At 44.4% G+C, this 20076-nt stretch overlaps 1 protein-coding gene across 3 annotated transcripts in view; it reads left to right on the top strand.

Moving 5' to 3' along the window:
- Positions 1-20076, top strand: part of KIAA0319 (KIAA0319 ortholog) — a 74520-nt gene that overhangs the window by 14691 nt on the left and 39753 nt on the right. For all 3 annotated transcript variants that reach the window (XM_002915811.4, XM_034663508.1, XM_034663509.1), the window contains exons 3-8: positions 7587-7779; positions 10526-10624; positions 11776-11873; positions 12750-12837; positions 14157-14249; positions 15692-15824. In XM_002915811.4, the coding sequence (XP_002915857.1) occupies positions 7587-7779; positions 10526-10624; positions 11776-11873; positions 12750-12837; positions 14157-14249; positions 15692-15824 (704 nt within the window). The remainder of the gene's footprint in view (positions 1-7586; positions 7780-10525; positions 10625-11775; positions 11874-12749; positions 12838-14156; positions 14250-15691; positions 15825-20076) is intronic.

Here is a 20076-nt window from a genome sequence, read left to right as displayed (position 1 = left end):
GTCCAAAAAACCTTTGTCCTTCTAACAAAGAGAAAATCAAATTCTAATTTTGTACTAATTTTACTTATGATATTAAAACTCATTTATGTAATTAGATTCATTCCAATCTTAGTCCTGATCACACCTAAGATTCCTTTCCCTTTTATTTCTAGTAATATTATTTCTAGTAATTTCTAGTTTTAATTACCTATATTAGATTTTTAACCCTGAAAATCTTTTAATTTTTCATGAAAATTATTAAGTAAGCAATTATGAACTTTTACGTTAGCATCCTGTCCTTTGCTTTATAACTTCTAGAAACATGGGCTTTCTCATAGAAAATTTCTCAGTATGGTTATATAAAACTTACTTAGTAATAGACCAAAATATCTTTAAACCTCCATAAAAGGAAGAAAAAGTGGATAAACCTGTGTTTAGTAGTTAATGTTTCAGTATTTTATCTTATTAGGAAATAATCTGGATGGTCAATAAATTTAACGTAACTTAGCAAAACTTTAAGGTTTCAGGTCACAAAAAAATTTGGAGAAACTGTTTTAAAAATGGACCTAAAAACTTTTTATCCGACTTACGTCTACTTAATTTAGTTGTTTTTAACAACTGTGTTTAGATGACCTACAAAAACTCCCCTGGACATGAGACAACATCAGTCATCATCCTGGTTTATTCTTCTAGCTGACGGAGTTTGTAACCGAGATGTCATGGGCTTGGTTGATGAGTAAACCCTGCTGGAATTCTAATGCTCTTAACTCCAAGGACATACCTGTCTTCAGGAAGCCACAAGTGCAAACTAGCTTTTGTATCAGATATTTCCTACATCATGTAAACCTGAAAAACGTTTAAGTTAGTTTCTATTACAGTTTCAGAACTTAATTTAAATAAGTGTTTATTTGTTGAAGCCAATTAAATAGAACTCTTTTACAAATTAATTTGGGCATTGCCATCCAGAGATAGAAACCACCACACAGCTGCGACACACATGTGCAGAGCTACAGTAAGCATACAGACAGATGCAGACAAGCAGAGACTTCATATGTTTATTTTAAAAATTTAGCCATGATGGGGCACCTGGCTGGCTCAGCAGAGCATGTGACTCTTGATCTCAGGGTCGGGGTTCAAGCCCTACATGGGGCACAGAGCCTACTTAAAAATGAATGAATGGGGGCGCCTGGGTGGCACAGCGGTTGAGCGTCTGCCTTCGGCTCAGGGCGTGATCCCAGCGTTGTGGGATCGAGCCCCACATCAGGCTCCTCCGCTATGAGCCTGCTTCTTCCTCTCCCACTCCCCCTGCTGGTGTTCCCTCTCTCGCTGGCTGTCTCTATCTCTGTCGAATAAATAAATAAAAATCTTAAAAAAATAAATAAAAAATAAATAAAAATGAATGAATGAATGAATAAGTAAATAAATAAGTAAAAATTTAACTATGAGAGAGAGAGGCTAATATACACTCACTCACCATAAAAGATCAGAAGAAGCACAACAGGTGGAAAGGTCATTTGAAATTTAGTTTGATGAAAAATCCATTGGAATAAGTTAAGTTTATTTGCCCAGATGGCTAAAACTTTTTCTATCAGTATTTATAGAGAAGACACTGTGATTTTTCATTGGCCTAAATTTCAAATGACCTTTCCCTCGTTTATTCTTCTGATAAGCAATATCTTACCGGGGCACCTGGGTGGCTCAGGCGGTTGACTCCAACTCTTGATTTCAGCTCCCGTCATGATCTCAGGGTCCTGAGATGTGGGGCTCTGCACTCAGTGGGGAGTCTGCTTGAGATTCTCTCTCCCTCTCCCTCTGCCCCTTGGCTCCCTTGCACGCGCGCCCTCTTTCTCTAAAATAAATAGGTGAATCTTTAAAAAAAAAAAAAAAAGGAAGAGGAAGAATTGCCTCACTGATGTTTGTAGAACATTTGTCTCTGAAAGGGACAGGGAGGGAATGTTCCTTCTTCAGGAAGTTTTCCGTCAGGATAATCCTATTCCTGGCAGCGCTGAATGACCCCTGGACTCGAGAGGCATTCCTAGAGAAGGTGTAACAGATATTTTATTTTTACTTTTCTGTAAGACACTACGGACAGATCTGTGAGAGCTAACTCTGGTACAAATCTTATCCTGAGCCAGCTCCTCATTTTTCTAGAATCCCACCTGGAGGGACTGAGTGGGTTTTAAGGTGGAGAGTATAGCTGTGGCATTTGGCCAGAATTTGGCAAGGTTTTTAAATAGTTTTAATTTTAGTTTCCCCTTGGCTGTTTTAGGGAAATAATAATAGCAGTTTACCTGAAAATCCCTCAGAGTTGTCAGCTCTAGGAGGGGCCCATACGGGGATGTTTGAAAGGCCATCAAGTCAGCAGACTTGAAATGAGTCTTTTAATGAAGCTATTTGGGAATTTTGAAGATTTTTGGAGGCTGCTGCCTGTCAGTTAAAATGGGTATCCCCGTTCTGTTTGCTTAAATTTGGGAATCCTTGCTGCCAAGGGCACTTCCTAAGTGATCTTAGTTCACTGCAACATTCCTCATGATGGCCATTGCGATTCCAGGCTGAGTTAGATTTTGCCGTTTGTACAGACGTCTGCAGCTTCGGGGACCGTAGTCCTTCCACACAAAGTAAGCAGGTGTGCCAGAGGTGGTGTGCCTAATGCTTTAGAATGCAGGGACCCCGTTTCTTTCTGCCGGACTCCATCTACAGAGAACAAGACAAGCCTGTGCACGCCTTACTACAGGCGCAGGAAGCGGGTGATGTCACCGCGTCCTGGGCAAGAGAAGGCCTGTGCGCAATTCCAACCTTTCCCAACGTGGAACCTGGGCTCGGGAAAGGGGCTGAAGCAGCAGACCTCAACCAATGGGGCTGTAGCTGCCACCGGGCCAGAACCAAGGTAAGGGTTCCAGTCAAATGGGGGCCTGGGGTCCAAAGTGCCTGCAGGTCCTGATGTGGAGAACAAAGGCAAAAGGAAATGTAGATAAAATTCAATGTCCTTACCTCCTGCAGCCCCCGGACAAGTACTTGAGGCAGGCAGAGTAGAACATTCCTCCAGGAAACTCCCCACTGTCTTCCTGGTAATGCTTTGCTAGAGGCAAAAACAACCTTAGCTTGACAATAGGGAGGCCTCCAGGAGCCTGGGAGTCTTAAGATAGGGCAATCTTTTTGAACACTTCCATTGTCTGTACTCCCCCAACTTGAAAGTCTGTAACCAATGCTTTTCTTTTTTTTTTTAATGATTTTTTATTATATTATGTTAGTCACCATACAGTACATCCCTGGTTTCCGATGTAAAGTTCCATGATTGATTAGTTGCGTATAACACCCAGTGCACCATGCAAAACATGCCCTCCTTACTACCCATCACCGGCCTATCCCATTCCCCCACCCCCTCCCCTCTGAGGCCCTCAGTTTGTTTCTCATAGTCCACAGTCTCTCATGTTTCATTCCCCCTTCTGATTACCCCCCTTTTCTTTATCCCTTTCTTCCCCCACCGATCATCCTAGTTCCTGTGTTCCATAGATGAGAGAAATCATATGATAATTGTCTTTCTCTGCTTGACTTATTTCACTTAGCAGTATCTCCTCCAGTGCCGTCCATGTTGCAGCAAATGTTGAGAATTCGTTCTTTCTGATAGCTGAGTAATATTCCATTGTATATATGGACCACAGCTTCTTAATCCAGTCATCTGTTGAAGGGCATCTCGGCTCCTTCCATGATTTGGCTATTGTGGACAATGCAGCTATGAACATTGGGGTGCATATGGCCCTTCTCTTTACTACGTCTGTATCTTTGGGGTAAACACCCAGTAGTGCAATGGCTGGGTCATAGGGNTGTAACCAATGGTTTTCACAATCCCAGGGCAGCTCTTCCTGCCCAAGGGTCCTGTCCCAGAGCTTGAACAGAACCACCTCTTTTTTTTTTTTAATTTTATTTATTTATTTGACAGAGAGAGAGACAGCCAGCGAGAGAGGAAACACAAGCAGTGGGAGTGGGAGAGGAAGAAGCAGGCTCCCAGCAGAGGAGCCTGATGTGGGGCTCGATCCCAGGACTCNGTTAATTCTTCCAATCCATGAGCATGGAATATTTTTCCATCTTTTTATGTCTTCCTCAATATCTTTCAAAAGTGATCTATAGTTTCTAGCATATAGGTCCTTTACGTCTCTGGTTAAGTTAATTCCAAGGTAACGTATGGTTTTTGGTGCTATTGTAAATGGTATGGATTCCCTATGTAACCAATGGTTTTCACAATCCCAGGGCAGCTCTTCCTGCCCAAGGGTCCTGTCCCAGAGCTTGAACAGAACCACCTCTTTTTTTTTTTTAATTTTATTTATTTATTTGACAGAGAGAGAGACAGCCAGCGAGAGAGGAAACACAAGCAGTGGGAGTGGGAGAGGAAGAAGCAGGCTCCCAGCAGAGGAGCCTGATGTGGGGCTCGATCCCATAACACCGGGATCACGCCCTGACCCCAAGGCAGACGCTTAACGACTGAGCCACCCAGGCACCCCCAGAACCACCTCTTTTGCTGAGAATGTCTCAGGAATTCTGTCTTGACCATTGGCTCTCGGACCTCACATAAAATCACATCAGTGCTCAGTGTGGAGCTACTGATTCCAACAGACGAGAACTTCTGGGAAGCGAGTGAGACCAGGAGCTCAATGCAAGGAGAGCAGAGCCCAGAACTGAGGGAGGCTTTCCCAGGCCCTTGGGAAAGGCCAGGAAGAGAACTGAGAAAGGGGTCCATGAGCACCACCGCTGTGTTTCTCGTGCTCCCTCACTGCCTTCAGCAGTGCGCTTCAGAGCCCACCGTGACTGCCACCAAGTCTGTTACATAACAATTCACCTGAATCCGTTTTTGTGATCTACTTTACCTTACTGAGGATGCATCCATCGGGCAGCATCTCATCTAGCCATAGAAGGGAGCTCTCAGGTCCTGGCTTTTGGAGGCAGAGGGGGTAAAGGAATGGTTTGTTTTAGGCCAGGGTAACTTACCAGTGGGCCAGGCTGATGACCTCATCCGTGCTGCCCAGACCCTCCAGACTGACAAGTGAAGACTGCGTAACTGGGAAGGCTGTAACTGCAGGTCAGTTAGGCATCGAGTCTTGGTGTGCTAACACGGGGCTGAGTGCAAGTGACTTCATTGCCTATTGCTACTTTTCAGAGTTTCCAGATTTTTTTTATACTTGTCATTATCTTAAAATTTCAAAAACTTCCAATTAAAAATAATCCAAAATTATCGAAGATTGACCATGTCTTTACATTACTAAAGATTAACATAATTTAATTTCTTTTATGTTCTAAGTCATTTACTTTGTAGCTTCTATGGATGAAAGTGTCTCAATTAAGAGTCTATTGAGAATCTTATGGCTCATTAGTTCTTTGAGGTTGGTTATGTTAAACGATAATTATTGAAGAAAGGTAAAATCAGGAATTGTACAGATATAAAATGAACATGTGTTTGTTTATCCTACTCATTAATCATTGTTATAATTGTTTCACAAGAGAATTTACAGAACCTCACATTCCTAGATCAAGAACATTGAAATAAATATGCACACGGAGACAAAACTGGTTTTTATAGGGGGAAATCTACATGTCTATAGACAAGAGTTATTTTGAAATAGTATCAGTTACCTACAACTGGTAGAGTTGTCAAATAGCTCAAATACAAGAAAGTCTAGAATCAGAGAACTGGGAGAGACTATAGACGTATTTTATTTTCACTGAAATATAAATTTTGCCCTAATTCGAATTAAGTTTTTTTTTTTAACTAAACTGAGTTGTAGATAATCCTTGAATTAGTGTTGATAAACATTAGATCTGCAGCATAAGAAATATAATTTTATTCTGCTAACATAGAAAGTTTGGAATTAATGACAAAAACTAAGATTTCTTCTCTCACCGAAAAAGTATTTGAAATAGTACAACTGTATTTATTAATAAAGGTGCTGAGAAAATTCCATGGGGAAAAGAATAGTCTTTTCAACAAACAGTACAGGGACAACTGGATATTTCCGTACAAAAACTGAATTTAGATCCCTACCTTAGGCCCCATAAATTAACTCAACATGGATTGAAGGGTATCAGAATATGTGATCTGAAAATATGCCCCTTTTTGGCATGAGGATTACTTCAACTAGTTATTTTTGAGACAATACACTAACAAGAGAAGCTCTTAAAAACAGAAGAATTTATCCTTTTGTAAGGGAAGTTTACATTTGTAAGCATCTCCTCCTCTGAACCAGGAAGCAGGTGATTCCAAATCAGTAGAAACTATTATCCAGATTGAATTGGTAGAGGATAAAGGACGTTTCCTGTGGTTTTGTTTTCAAGTGGGCAAGACCAGACGGGTGCACCTCAAGGGGGTGTTTCAAAGTAATTAAGAACAGAAAAAAGAAACAAGACATTTGAGATTCTTGTTGACCAAGCCAGGCTGTAAACTGAAGGCTGAAATGGGGGGCTGGGGTACCCATTGCTTCCATGGAGGATCCGTTTTCTTTGGGTGGGGTATGTCAGGGAGGCCTGCATGCGGAGGACTTAGCAAGGAGCTCGCTGTGTGGAGGTCTTGGAGACGGGGCCCAAGAGTGAGTAAGGAACTGGCGTGCCCTTCCAGCCTGGAGAGGCGCCATGTGGGAAAGGAAATGGTCTGGAGAGGAGGCAGGAGTGGAGTTGTTCCCTCTGCCATGATCTGGTGGTGGCTGTGAACCCTGCCAGAGGCACCTTAATGTTTCCCACCGGTGTCTATGGACTCCATTCTTTATTGCAACTTGGTAGTAATTTTTGAAGACTCTCTCAAACTAAAAAAATCTGGTTAATCTTGTAGAATTTACAGAGGCTTTGGGGTCTCCCAGTTGGATGAGAGGTGCCATCAAATATGGGGCAAGCTGATCAGGGGGAGGCCAGCGGCGCAGGTGGTGAAGAATTCCCCCCGGGGCAGAACAAAGGAGAAAGAAGTTTATAGAATACACTGCAAGGGAGCTGTGGCAGGACAGCAAAGCAGAGCGGTCTGCCAGAAGGTAGTGGTGGGGGGCTCTACTGAAGGGGGAAGGCGGGGAGGGGGAAGGACAGGAGGTGTGGGGACGTATGCAATTTTCCCTTTTGGTACCCCTGTTCAGGTGTAAGTAGCTCATTGGTCACCTAGGGCTTATGGATATTTTGAAGTGGGTCGCCTTAGAGGCTGTCTGTATTCAGCCAGGGGTTTGGAGGTCACCGTGGGCCCGTCTACCTTACGCAGGTTTCTGTTGTTCAAGGTGGTGCCCCAAAGCAGCCTCTACAGGGGCTCCACTATCATATGCTGTGAACGCCTGTTCTAGAGCCCTGTGATGGGCTCTCCACTTAGCGGGGAATCTACTTGAGATTCTCTCTCCCTTACCCCCCTCCCGACTCACACGCACATGTGTACGTGCTTGCTCTCTCATAAATTAATAAATCTTTAAAAAAAAAAAAAAAAAGATGGTCTAGAGTTCTAGTGTTTTGGGATATTACACATGGTGTTTTGAATGTCACTGAATCTCATTTATGTAAAGGGTCAGTGACATTGTGTTGCTCGACGAGGTCAACCATTTTTTGTTTTTTTTTTCTTTCATAACAGTTTGTCTTTGTGATTGATCTCCTAGGTTCTAGTGCCTTCCCATCATCCTCCTCTAGCCAGACCGGAATTCAGCCCAGCCTCCACAGAGAAGAGCCCACTTCTCACAGTCCCCACACGGAGCCCAGAGCATGGCGCCCCAACCACTCCCACTAGCCTCGTCCCCGCTGAGCCCACCCCACGAGAGCAACCTGCGTCTCTGACCACTGCTCCCAGGACAGGTAACCGTGAGCACGATCCAGCTGGAGGGAAAGTACAAAACCACGCTGTCGAATAGAGTAGTGGCAACATTAAGGTTTACTCGTTCCCTCCAGGCACATCTTCAAGCCTCTCTCCTGTGCTAGAAACGTGCTCCACACCAGGAATGAAAACATGAACTTAGTCTTTTCCCCTCAGTGATCCATAGGGCAGGAAATGCGAGTGACAGGTGAATAGCTGGTTTTCATATCCTATGGTAAGTGCTGTGACAGGTGCCATGGGAGCGGAGGGAGATGCCTCATCTGACCCTTCAGAAGGGCCAGGGAAGCTTTTCCAGAGTTAACAATGCTGGGATAGAACAAGTCAGCTAAAATGGGGTTGATGTGTTGTTCAGGTCAGGGCAGCGACGTGTAATAACAATAATGGCAATTCTATTTAAGGAGTACTTACTGAGTGATGGCCTACCCATCCCCTCCTCCACGGCCTGTGAAAGGGAACAAAGGTACAGAAGCACTGTGACATTTTGGGACAGCTGTCAGGAGGTCAGTCTGGCTGGAGCTGATCATGCGAGTGAGAGGAAGGGCAAGCATGAATCTGGAGTGGTAAGCAGGGCAAGATTTCAAAAGATCTGTAATCTGTGGCTGAGGAATTTATGCTTTATTGGGTAAGTATAGAGAATCTCTGAATGATTTGAAGCAGGAAAACAAAATGATCAGATTTCTTTTCAAGAAAATAATATGGAGTTTACTGAAGACAAGATCCATTAGGACTAGAGGGAGTGATTGCTAGGATGGAGAGAAGGAACCAGACTGAAGAGCTATCAGGGAGCTGGGGTCATTAGGATTTGATGAGTGGCTCACTGGCAGAATCTCAGGACTCTGAGATTGAGGAGCATATGGGACTGAAAGTTAGATAAGCAGTGGGCTGAAGATAAAGGGTCAGGAGTCATCAGCACAGAGGTGATAACTGAAGGCGTAGGGCACACATGGGGCCTTCCAGGGAGGGTGGCAGGTGAGCTGGGGAGAGGCCTGAGGAGGAACTTTGGAGATGTCATTACACTAGGAGCCGGAGGACCAGAAGGAGCCTACGGAGCTGCCTGAGTGGTCTTGCCAGAGAGGCAGGACATCAGGAGGAGGGCATGGGCAGAGAAAAGGAAAGAGAGACTTCCAAGTAGGAAGAGCCCGGGGTTGCAGAGATCATGGCCAGCACTGAAGAGCTCCCCTTAGATTTACTAATAAAGGAGGTATTGGAGACCTTGTTTCTGTGGGGATGACCCTCTCTGCCTTGTTGATTCACTTTGATCCTGAGTTTGAGTATAGGGAAAGGTAATAGCAGAAGGGAAGCCGTGTGGTGTTTTGGAAAAGAAACCAGCCTGGGAATTAGGATCCTTCGGTTCTAATAGGACCTACTGCATGGAGTTTGTTAGAAGCTTAGATGAAGTGATCGTTTTAAAGTCCTTGGAACCGAGCCTGGCACAGTGTCATCTGGTATGTGTGTTTGTTGAAATAAATACATTTAAATTAATCAAGTATTGGTGGATCTATTACTGTTAATTATTCGTGTAACTTTGAGCAATTACCTGGCCTTTTAGGGCTCGGCTCCCTCATCTGTAAAACGATAGGTTGGGACCGGTGTCCCCCCTGGGTCCACAATTGCTGACTTTCAGGGCAGAGAGTCTGTGGAAGTGATGGAGGAGAGAGCCCGAGACGCCAGGGGGACCCCTACCGCTGGTTGAGGAAGGCACTAGAAGGACAGGATACTGACTCTGAGGACAGGAGCAGGTTTAAGTGAGCCCGTGGCCCCTCAGCATCTCCAAGTACCTGAGACCTTTAAAGAGCACTCAGCTCTAAAAAAAAAGAAAGAAACAAAAACAAAACTTTGCTTTTCTCTGAGTGATATCTTGACCTATGTCAATTGTATTTTACAAGTGAAACAAACGTCCAGTTGCATCCAGCCAGTTGAATACATCAGGGTTCTGCTGGTTGTAGACAAGGTGAACAAACATGGTTCTAGTGCCGGTTTAGTGGGTAAGTGCTTTTGATGAGAGTGAACGTACCCGCTGCCTGCGTTCAAGTCGCCTTTTTATGGAGGTTGACGGGGTTTTCTCTTGGGAACGTTCCAAGAGCAAGGCCATTAGCCATAACTCAGGAGGCTGGTATCAGAACTGAGTGGTATGTGACTAATGATACAGAAACACTTATGGTTACGCTCAATTGTTTAATAAAAACCGCACATACCAGGGAGTCAAGAAGCTCTGATGGTAAGAGAGAAGAGAGACTCAACCCACAGCACCCTTGTTACCCCACACGGTGCTCATCAATCCAAATCGTAGTTTCTTCACCTTGTCAACTCCCGCGGATGACTTGAACTTTGCGAAATCTGCCCTGCAGAGTAATACAGGTCACGGTGCAGCTGCCAGCCAGAGGAAAGGAGTGTCTTCGATAAAATCAGAGGGAGAACTATTTCAAAAATATGTTGTTCTATTATCTAAAAACAAATCTAGGGGCGGGCACCTGGGGGGCTCAGTCAGTTAAGCACCTGCCTTCGGTTCAGGTTGTGATCCCTGGGTCTTGGGTTCAAGCCCGGCCTCGGGCTCCCTCCTCAGCGAGGAGCCTCTCTCTCCCTCTGCCTCTGCCTCTCTCTCTCATGAATGAATGAATGAATGAAATCTTAAAAAAAAAATTAAGTAAATAACAAATATATCGTGGGGCAGTAATATAACATCACTACTGTATATAAAGGACTGTACTGTTTCTAATCAACTCGTAGCGGGAGAACTCACGGTGTCCGCCGGGCCGAACCTGGTCGTGACTTTACCGGAGGACGCAGTGGAGCTGAAGGCGGTCGTCGTGCCAGCGCCACCTGCAGGTGAGAGCGTGACTTCCCTTCGTGACGCCAGAGGCCGGGCCGCGGGGTTGCTCTTCGCGGGCTCTTCCCGGGTTACCCACAGCACGGATTCACTTTCGCAACACCGCGTAAGGTCGCACCGAAGGCTCGAGCGTGCTGACGAGGCCCCGGTGGCCAGAAGCAGTCACCTTACTGAAGCAGTTTACAAGGGAGGAAGAGTGTGGGAAACCGAATACCGGCATATCCTTCCGTCGGTCAGGACGGAGTCACGCACTGCTGAGGGTGCAAAGCGAGAGATGTGTTAGAGCAAAAGCGTCCCTGTCCCAGAGCTGACTGTGGTGACCCACAGAGCCTGGGAAGATTGCCCCGTGAGGAGTGTCCCGCAAGGTCTGTTGACAGTACGGTGTCGCCAGCGGGGCTCCGAGCTCCCACCTGCTCTCAAAACATGTTGCTCAAAATGCCCTTTCTTCTGCTCGAGCTCGGCTCTTCTGCAGACGCTGGAGCGGTGCCTCTGACCCCTCAGAGGTATTCTCTCTTAGGGTGTGTGTGTTCTTAGAGTGTTGAGTGTTTCCCAGTCAGGCTAGTTCCCTCATTCGTTTCCCCATCATACGTGTGTCGACATCTGAGCAGAGATGATCGCCTTCGGCCTTTGCCGTTAATGCTGTTGTCCGAGGCCCTTTGCACTTGAACTGCTAGCGTCTCACGGCGGGAGACAGCTTCGTCTTCGTGCAGAAGGTCTAATCCATGGTTGTGTCCTTAAAGAAATCCCCACAACAGAGGAAACGAGTGGAAATCTCCTTGCCTTTTATTAAAAGGACAGAAAGTACAGTGGATTATACTATGTGGAAATGTATATATAAATAGGTAGTCACCCTGAAAGGAAAATCATCAAATGCTAAATGTGAGATCAGGGAGATGTTTTTCTTTTTTTCACTTTCAACATTTCATGAATTTTCCCATAAGCTGTATGTTCTTCTAATAAAACAGAAGTTTTACATTAAAAGGATAGGAAACTTGCTATCCCTTACGTGGAAGAGCGTTGAAGGCAGAGTGCAGAATGTCCGAGGCAGCCGCCTGCCCGAGTCAGGGCCGTCACCCTCTTCCCTCTGCCCAGATGGTGTGCGGCGCCCTTTCCGAATTTATGACGACGCATTTCTCTTCTTTGCCCTCAGAAACCTCCTACAGCTATGAATGGAGTTTAATAAGCCACCCGGTAGACTACCGAGAGGAAATAAAGGAAAGACACACGCAAACTCTTAATCTCTCTCACGTAAGTAACTGGAGAATTCCGCGAACACTTCAGCTGTTTCTTCACCTGCAATCGGTTTTATGATTAAGATCAGAAGAAGGTGATAAATGAATAAAGTTTCAACCATGTCACAGACAGGCAGATGGGGAAAGGAGGAGACTATCAGATAGCTTTTCTTTATGTGAATGACGCTGCCTATCAGCTTGGAGAACAGAGGCCGGTTGCCCAAGGGTCTCCGTGGTGAGGTTGCGAAGTCCGTCTCCCAAGTCACGTTCCCTTGGTAGCGGTAGAGACATTCTGCTTGTCTCTGCTTCCCAAGCAGGCACATTTCTAGAGCTGCCAGTAACTCCGCCCCAGCTCCCAGACGCCTTGGCTCTCAGATATTGCTCCAGGAGGGAAGCCCGTCACCAGAAGAAACACGCCCCTTCCCGGACCGTAGGAGAAACCAACTCCCTGAGCTGTGGGGGTCTGGTTTCCCACCCGATGCTTAGCCCGTCTTTGTTCCTGGACCACACAGCCATGGGTGTGTCACCGAGCCCCGCGCCACCGAGCCCTGCGTCTCCCAGCGTGGCGCCCGCACCACCGAGGGCCGCCTCGCCGGCACTACTTGGTGGAACAGCACAGTTCCCACGCGCACGAGCTCACGAACTGCCCTCCCTCGGCCGCTCGGGCCCAGCCGCGCATCTGTCGGCCCGTGATCATCTGTAACTAAGCGGCGGGCCTTTCTGGGTGACCTGCGCACCCGGGCCGTGTCTGCACGGCTCCCGAGATGACACTCCCCGGCCCCTGCGCTTTGGTCGCTCAGGACGATGGCTCCTGCGACGTGTTAGGACTCTAGGCAGTGGACCCATCATGTCTTTTGCGTGTTTACCTCTGTACCTGTCCTTGCTGTTGCAGTTGTCAGCAGGACTTTATGCCTTCAAAGTAGCGGTTTCTAGTGAAAATGCCTTTGGAGAAGGATTTGTCAACGTCACCGTGAAGCCAGGTAAGCCTGCGTGAGAGAATGGCCCGTGTTGTACAGGTTTATCTCTGTTTTGGGTCCTGAATAACATGGTAATCTATTTTTTATTTTTACATTTGGCTCTACTATAGAGAAAATATGCAACGATTGTTGTTGGTTTTTTTTTTCTTTCTGAGTTCAGTGTAAGTTTTAGTACTTGCTTCACCCTGCTGTTTAAGGTTGCCAGGTTCCTGCTGACCCGCGGGGGTGGCACGTGGCCGCCCCTTGGCCTTCTCCGTCAGCATCCCCCACCTCTCTTCCCCGTGACTCAGCCTCCCCTTCTGTGGGGGGGTTCAGATAGAGTCAGCTGAGCACCTGAGGGGTGAAAGAGATGTACGCCATGAGCTTTCAGGCTGCCACCAGCCCACAGGCCAGTGCACTTGTATGAGTCAGGAACAGGGGGCCCTTCGGGCGAGCACAGCCTGCACCCCGAGGCGGCCCACCTCTCTGCCAGCTCTGCCTCCCCTCTCGGGCTTTGTACCTTCTGCCTGAGGGTTAGCCCAGCTAGAGCGTGGTGCTGGGGGGCGGGGGGGGCCTGCCGGAGAGGATTTGGGAGCCAGGTGACCGTTGTAGGAGCCGGAGCTGTGCTGCACGGCTTCTTGCCTGCAGTTAGCGCTCACCTTCTGTGATGAAGCCCCGGGTTGTTACTGCACGTGTCCCCTGAGCCTGGGCTCACCTGCAAAAATGGAAGTCTGCAAACAAGCTCCTGAAACTTAATAGGAAGGTGCCAAAACTTTTGGAAGTACTCTCCACAGTTGAAGCCTGTAGGATAAACGCCTTTTTTTTTTTTTTTTTAAGATTTTATTCATCGGGATGACTGGGTGGCTCAGTCAGTGAAGCGTCTGCCTTCGGCTCAGGTCATGACCCCAGGGTCCTGGGATCGAGTCCTGCATCGGGCTCTCTGCTTCGCGGGGAGTCGGCTTCGCCCTCTGCCTGCAGCTCCCCCTGCTTGTCTCGCTCTTTCTCTCTCTCTGACAAAATTAAATTAAATTTAATTTAATTTTAAAAAGATTTTATTTATTTATTTGAGAGAGAGTAAAAAGCGATTGAGAGAGTGAGAGAGAGCATGAGCCGGAGGAGTGGGAGAGGGAGAAGCAGATTGCCTCTGAGCAGGGAGCCTGATGTGGGGCTTGAGCCCAGGGCCCCGGGATCATGACCTGAGGCTAAGGCAGACACTTAACCGACTGAACCACCCAGGCACCCCAGGATAAACACCTCCTTGATAGGAAGCAGATGATTTTATTGGGGTTATGATCTGTGCACACGTAACGGCCTCCGTCGGTATCCCTTCCTCTGTCTCACAGCCAGAAGAGTCAACCTGCCCCCTACAGTGGTTGTTTCTCCCCAGATGCAAGTGCTCACCCTGCCTCTGACGTCAGCCTTCATCGACGGCAGCCGTGGGTATCTGTGACTCTTCAGGGCCTCTCCTCCCCGCGTGCTGCAAGGTTTCGTGGTGCTCTGTGTGGCGGCTGGGAGGGGCTGCACACCAACACGGATGCAGGATTGTCTCCCTCGTTGGTGGGGCTCACGGCCCTTGGGTCCCTTCATCACAGCCTTTGTCCCAGGCTCACCTTGCAGTCACTTATGTCCCACCTGTCTGTGAAGACTTCTTTAGGGCCTAGCTATTTGATTGGGACTGAAAGCAATTCTTAGAGAGTCTCCTTTCGATGAGGTGTGTGTGCTGAGCACCTGGAAAATCACCTGAACAGATACGAGAAGGGCCGCCTTCATCGGGGGTGGGTAGCGCTTTGTTAATTCAGTCAGAGTTGGTTCCTTCTCTTACATGTGGAAGGGGCCCCGTCTGACTCCAGGCGTCCGTGGAAATGAGAATACATGAAAACATACGTTATGTTTGACAGTGTATTAATATAAATACAGATATATGACAATATGTGAAAAAATATGTTCAGTCTCGGCGTAACTGGTATTTGCATTTATGTACGTTTAATCACAAAGCTAATACCAGACCCTGTGGCGTAAAGAAGAGCTGCCTTGGTTGTTGGGAGAAGGGTAATTGTCCACTGCTAACGCTGCTCCAGTCTGCAAGTCTGCAAATATACAGAAATCACATGGACACGATCATCTGCACTATTCGCATATAAATACCCACATTTCCCCCTTGACAGCGTGAAAGCGAAGCATGTTGTAGATGAAAATATTTACCTGAGGAAATGTACCACATTTTGATTTCTCTAATGCAGGACGGTTTAGGTACGGGAAACTGGGGTCATTAATCTGTCACTTGAACTAGATCATTCTTTCACTGAATTAGATGCAGCTGGCTCCCTTCCAGGTCTGTCTCTGATTGTATGTAGCACATTTTGTTTGCTGTCTTCTAGAGTAGAAAAGGGAAGTTTTCTTGTAGGATACTGTCTTTCTCTGGATTTACAGCTTAACCATGTGGGTAGTAATAGCTGTGTTGTAGTGTATGTGAACATCTCTTAATTCCTTATCAATCTGTCACTTCAGATACCTGTGGAAGATACCAGGAAGGTGTCACGTGCTGTAGTTGAGATGAGTGGCATTTCCATAGGGTACATCTGCTTGACTCCTGTTCTTACAAAAGCAAGACCTCCTGTCGCTGTGTGCTTTTAAATTCACAACCGAGTAAAGACAGCCTCACTCAAATCTGGTAGAAATTCAGGAGGAAAATAGTGATGATAGTTTAGGGAGAAGAAGAAATCCTCCTGCTAGCACATAAGACCTATCCATTGAAATCTATGTAATTGTATAATTCCATGAAAAAACAAATTTAAGCATGAAGACGATAAATTACAAAATCTGTGTTTTCCTGTTTTTGCTTTAATTCTAGCCTTCACTTATTTTTAAATCTTTCTAGAAAGTACGGATGACGCTAAAATCGTGAGTTATCGCTGGGAAGAAATTCGTGGCCCCTTCCGAGAGGGGAAGCCCGCAGCTGACTCCCCGGTCCTACGTCTGTCTAACCTCGTTCCCGGAAACTACACTTTCAGGCAAGTGGTGTCCCCACCTTTGCTGTGCTTTCGGCACTTATGCTGTGGCTATTTCCTTAAGTCGATGCGTCTCCACTACACTGTGCCTCTTTTCATCTTGATCAAGAGCTCAAGGCCGATTAGGTTTCCTTGGGGGTTTCGGTTGGCAGCCACGTCAGACTGAGATGCTCATGGAGGAGTTTGAATTTTAGGACCCGTTTACTTTGCCCGTCTTCTTCCACTCTACAGATGGTGCTCGTGCCTCCGTGTTGTCTGTTTCAACAGTTTGTTCCTTCTCATTGCTGAGTGCTGCTCCGGTGCATGGATGTACCACAATTTGTTTGTTCTTCTGTCCAGTATGGACTGTTCACAGCTTTGAACTATGACAAATAAGGCTGCCATTAACACTTACTTTAAGTCTTTGTGTGGAGAGAGATTTTTATTTTTATGGGGTAAATCGTGGAATAGTAGAAAGGTCTGGTTCTATGATGAGTTTATAACATTTTAAGAAATTGCTAACCTCTTTCCTGACGTGGGGGTACCATTGTACATTCCCACCTTCAGTATATGAGAGTTCCAGTCTCCATGTCCTCACCGATACTTGGTGTAGTCAGTCTTTTTAATTTTATGTAATTTGATGAGTGGTAGTATTTCATTATGGTTTTAATTTACATTTTCCTGATGGCTGATGATATTAAGCATATTTTCAGATGCTTATTGGCCATTCACATAACTTCTTCTGTGAAGTATCCTTTTCCTATTTTATTTTTTTAAATGTCCCCTGTATTTTTTTAAGTAAATGACCCCCAACCTGGGGCTCAAACTCATGACCCCAACACCAAGAGTCACATGCTCTACCAACTGAGCCAGCGAGGTGCACCTCCTTTCCTTATTAAAAAAATTGTATTGTTTGTCTTATTTAGTTTTAAGAGTCTTTATACATTCTGAAATAAGCTCATTATTTTATATATGTGCTGTGGATATTTCCTGCCAGTATATGATTTTTTTATTTTATTAATCTTTCAATCACTTCTCAACCTTTTGACTAAGATCAAGTGTATTTTCTTAATCTTTCAAAGAGCCGAATTTTATATTTTGGTGAAGTCTAATTCATAACTTTTTCCCGTTATGTTTTATGCTTTTTGTGTTCTATTTAAGTAACCTTTGCCTATCCTAAGATTGTAAAGATTTCCTCCTTTGTTTTTTCTAGAACCTCTGTAGTTCTAGGTTTTATATTTAGATCTGTGATCTCTTTTGAATTATTTTTATGTACTGTGTAGTATTTTTAAGTGTTAATCAACCTTGCATTCATGGGGTAAATGCTAGTTGGTCATGATATCCTTTTTATATAGCATTGGATTAAACTTGCTAATATTTTGGTAAGGTTTTTTTGTCTATCTTCATGAAAGATATTGGTCTATGGCTTTCTCTTTCTTTTTTTGCAATGTCTTTGTCAAGTTTGGGTATGAGGATCACACTGGCCTAAAGAAACAAGGTGGCCAGTGATCTGTCTTCTACTTTCTGAAACATTTGTGAACAAATGGTGGTATTTCTTCCTTGAATGTTTGATAGAATTCACCAGTAAAATCACCTGGGCCTGGAGTTTGCTTTTTGGGAAATTTTTTGATAGCAAATGCAATTTTAAAAATAGCTGTAAGGCTATTTAGATTTTCTGTTGTTGTTGTTGTTTTTCTTGTGTAGGTTTTTGATAAGTTGTATTTTGCAAGAAATTTGTCTATTCCATCTAAATTGCCAAATTTGTTGACAAAAGGTTTTATAATATTATCCTTTCATATCCATAGAATCTGTGGTGATAACCCCTTTTTCATTTCCTGTATTGGTGACTTGTGTTCTCTCTTTTTTCTTGATTAGTCTAATTAAGTGTTTTGTTAATTTTGTTTATTTTTCCAAAGAACCCCTAACTAGAGCTGTGTTAATTTTGTCTATTTTCTAATTTGTTGGTTTCTGCTTGTATCTTTATTATTTCTTTACTTCTATTTACTTTTGATTTACTTTGCTCTTCTTCTAAATTCTTAGAGTAGAATCTTGGATCATTCATATTCGATCTTCCTTAAATGATTATAAAGCTTTTAAAACTATAATTTTCCTCTAAGTACTCTTTAACCATATCCCACACATTTTGGCTTATTATATTTTTAATGTCTCATATACCCCTTTAAGAATCTAACCTAACATTAGCTTTCTTTGAAATCATCCATCAATCTATCCATGCATCCATACATTTATGAACCTTCTGAAGTCCGACTAGGTCAAGAAACTTCCAAGCATCTGACTGGATTCATCTTTGACTAAAAAGCTCACAGAGGTGTTCTAGAGTGTTTTACATTGTATATGTGTTGTGAAAACGTCTGTTTTGGTTTATTTGAAATCTCAGCTTAAGAAGTAGTTTACCCCATTAGGATGGCTATTATTTAAAAAAGGGAAAATAAGTGTTGGTGTAGATGTGATGAAATGGGAACCCTCGGACGCTGCTAGTGGGAAAGTAAAATGGTGCACCTGCGTGGAGAACAGTTTGTCAGTTCCTCAGAACATGAACCGTAGAATTACCATGTCTGCAATCTCGCTTCTAGGTATATACCCAAAAGAATTGACAGCAGGGACTCAGATAGTTGTACACTCATAGCCTGTTTGGGCTATTATAACAAAAATACTATAAAGTGGCTGGCTTATAAATGACAGAAATTTGTTTCTCATGGTTCTGGAGACTGGGGAGTACAAGATCAAGGTGCTGGCGGACTGGGTGTCTGGTGAAGGCCTGTTTCCTGTTTTATAGATGGCTGTCTTCTCCCTGTGTCCTCACATGACAGAAAGGGTGGGCGTCTCTCCAAGGTCTCTTTACAAGGGTGCTCATCTCATTGTCTGCCCTCATGACCTAATCACCTCTTGAAGGCCCCACTCCAAATACCAATCACATTAGGAATTAGGTTTCATCATAAGAATTTAAGCAGGGGGGACACAAATATTCAGTCTATAACTTCACCAATGTTCACGCCACTTTATGAGGTGCTTGTGATTTTTTTTTATTTCAAGTTTTTATGTAAATTCTAGTTAGCTAATATATAATATAATATTGGTTTCAGAAGTAGAATTCAGTGATTGATCACTTAAATATAATACCCAGTGCTCGTTACATCACGTGCCCACCTTAATGCTCATCACCCAGTTACCCCAACCTCCCCATTCCCTTCCCCTCCAGCAACTTCAGTTTGTTCTCTGTAATCGAGAGTCTGTCATGGTTTCCCTCCTTCTCTTTTCATTTTTTTTCTGCCTTCCCCTATGTCCATCTGTTTTGTTTCTTAAATTCCACATATGAGTGAAATCTAATGATATTTGTCTTTCTCTGACTTATTTAACGTAATACTTTCTGGCTCCATCCACGTCATTGCAAATGACAAGATTTCATCCTTTTTGATGACTGAGTAATATTCCATTATATATATATACACACACACCACATCTTCTTTATCCATTCATCAGTTGATGGACATTTGGGGTGCTTCCATAATTTGGCTATTGTTGATAATATTGCTACAAACTGTGGGGTGCATGTGCCCCTTTGAATTAGTATTTTTGTATTCTTTGGATAAATACCTAGTAGTGCAATTGCTGGATCACAGTGTTGTTCTATTTTTAACTTTTTGAGGAACCTCCGTACTGTTTTCCAGAGTGGCTTCACTAGTCTGCATTCCCACCAACAGTGCAAGAGCATTCCCCTTTCTCTACATCCTCACCAACATCTATTGTTTCCTGAGTTGTTGATTTTAGCCATTCTGACTGGTGTGAGGTGAAATCTCATTGTAGTGTTGATGTGCATTTCCCTGATGCTGAGTGATGCTGAGCATCTTTTCATGTGTCTGTTGGCTATTTGTATGTCTTCTTTGGAAAAGTGTCTATTCATGTCTTCTGCCCATTTTTTAACTGGATTATTTATTTGTTTTTTGGTGTTGAGTTTGATAAGTTCTTTATAGGTTTTGGATACTAACCCTTTCTCAGATATGTCATTTGCAAATATCTTCTCCCATTTCGTAGACCGCGTTTTAGTCTTGCTGACTGTTTCCTTAGCTGTGCAGAAGATTTTATCTTGATGAAATCCCAATGGTTCATTTTTGCTTTTGTTTCCCTTATCTCCAGAAATGTGTCTAGTGATAAATTGCTATGGCTGAAGTCACAGAGGTTGCTGCCTGTGTTCTCCTCTAGGATTTTGATGGATTCCTGTCTCACATTTAGGTCTTTCATCCATTTTGAGTTTATT

The sequence above is a fragment of the Ailuropoda melanoleuca genome, chromosome 6 (assembly GCF_002007445.2).
Source record: "Ailuropoda melanoleuca isolate Jingjing chromosome 6, ASM200744v2, whole genome shotgun sequence".
Taxonomy (NCBI): Eukaryota; Metazoa; Chordata; class Mammalia; order Carnivora; family Ursidae; genus Ailuropoda; species Ailuropoda melanoleuca.
This window is presented reverse-complemented; position numbering and strand designations above follow the sequence as displayed.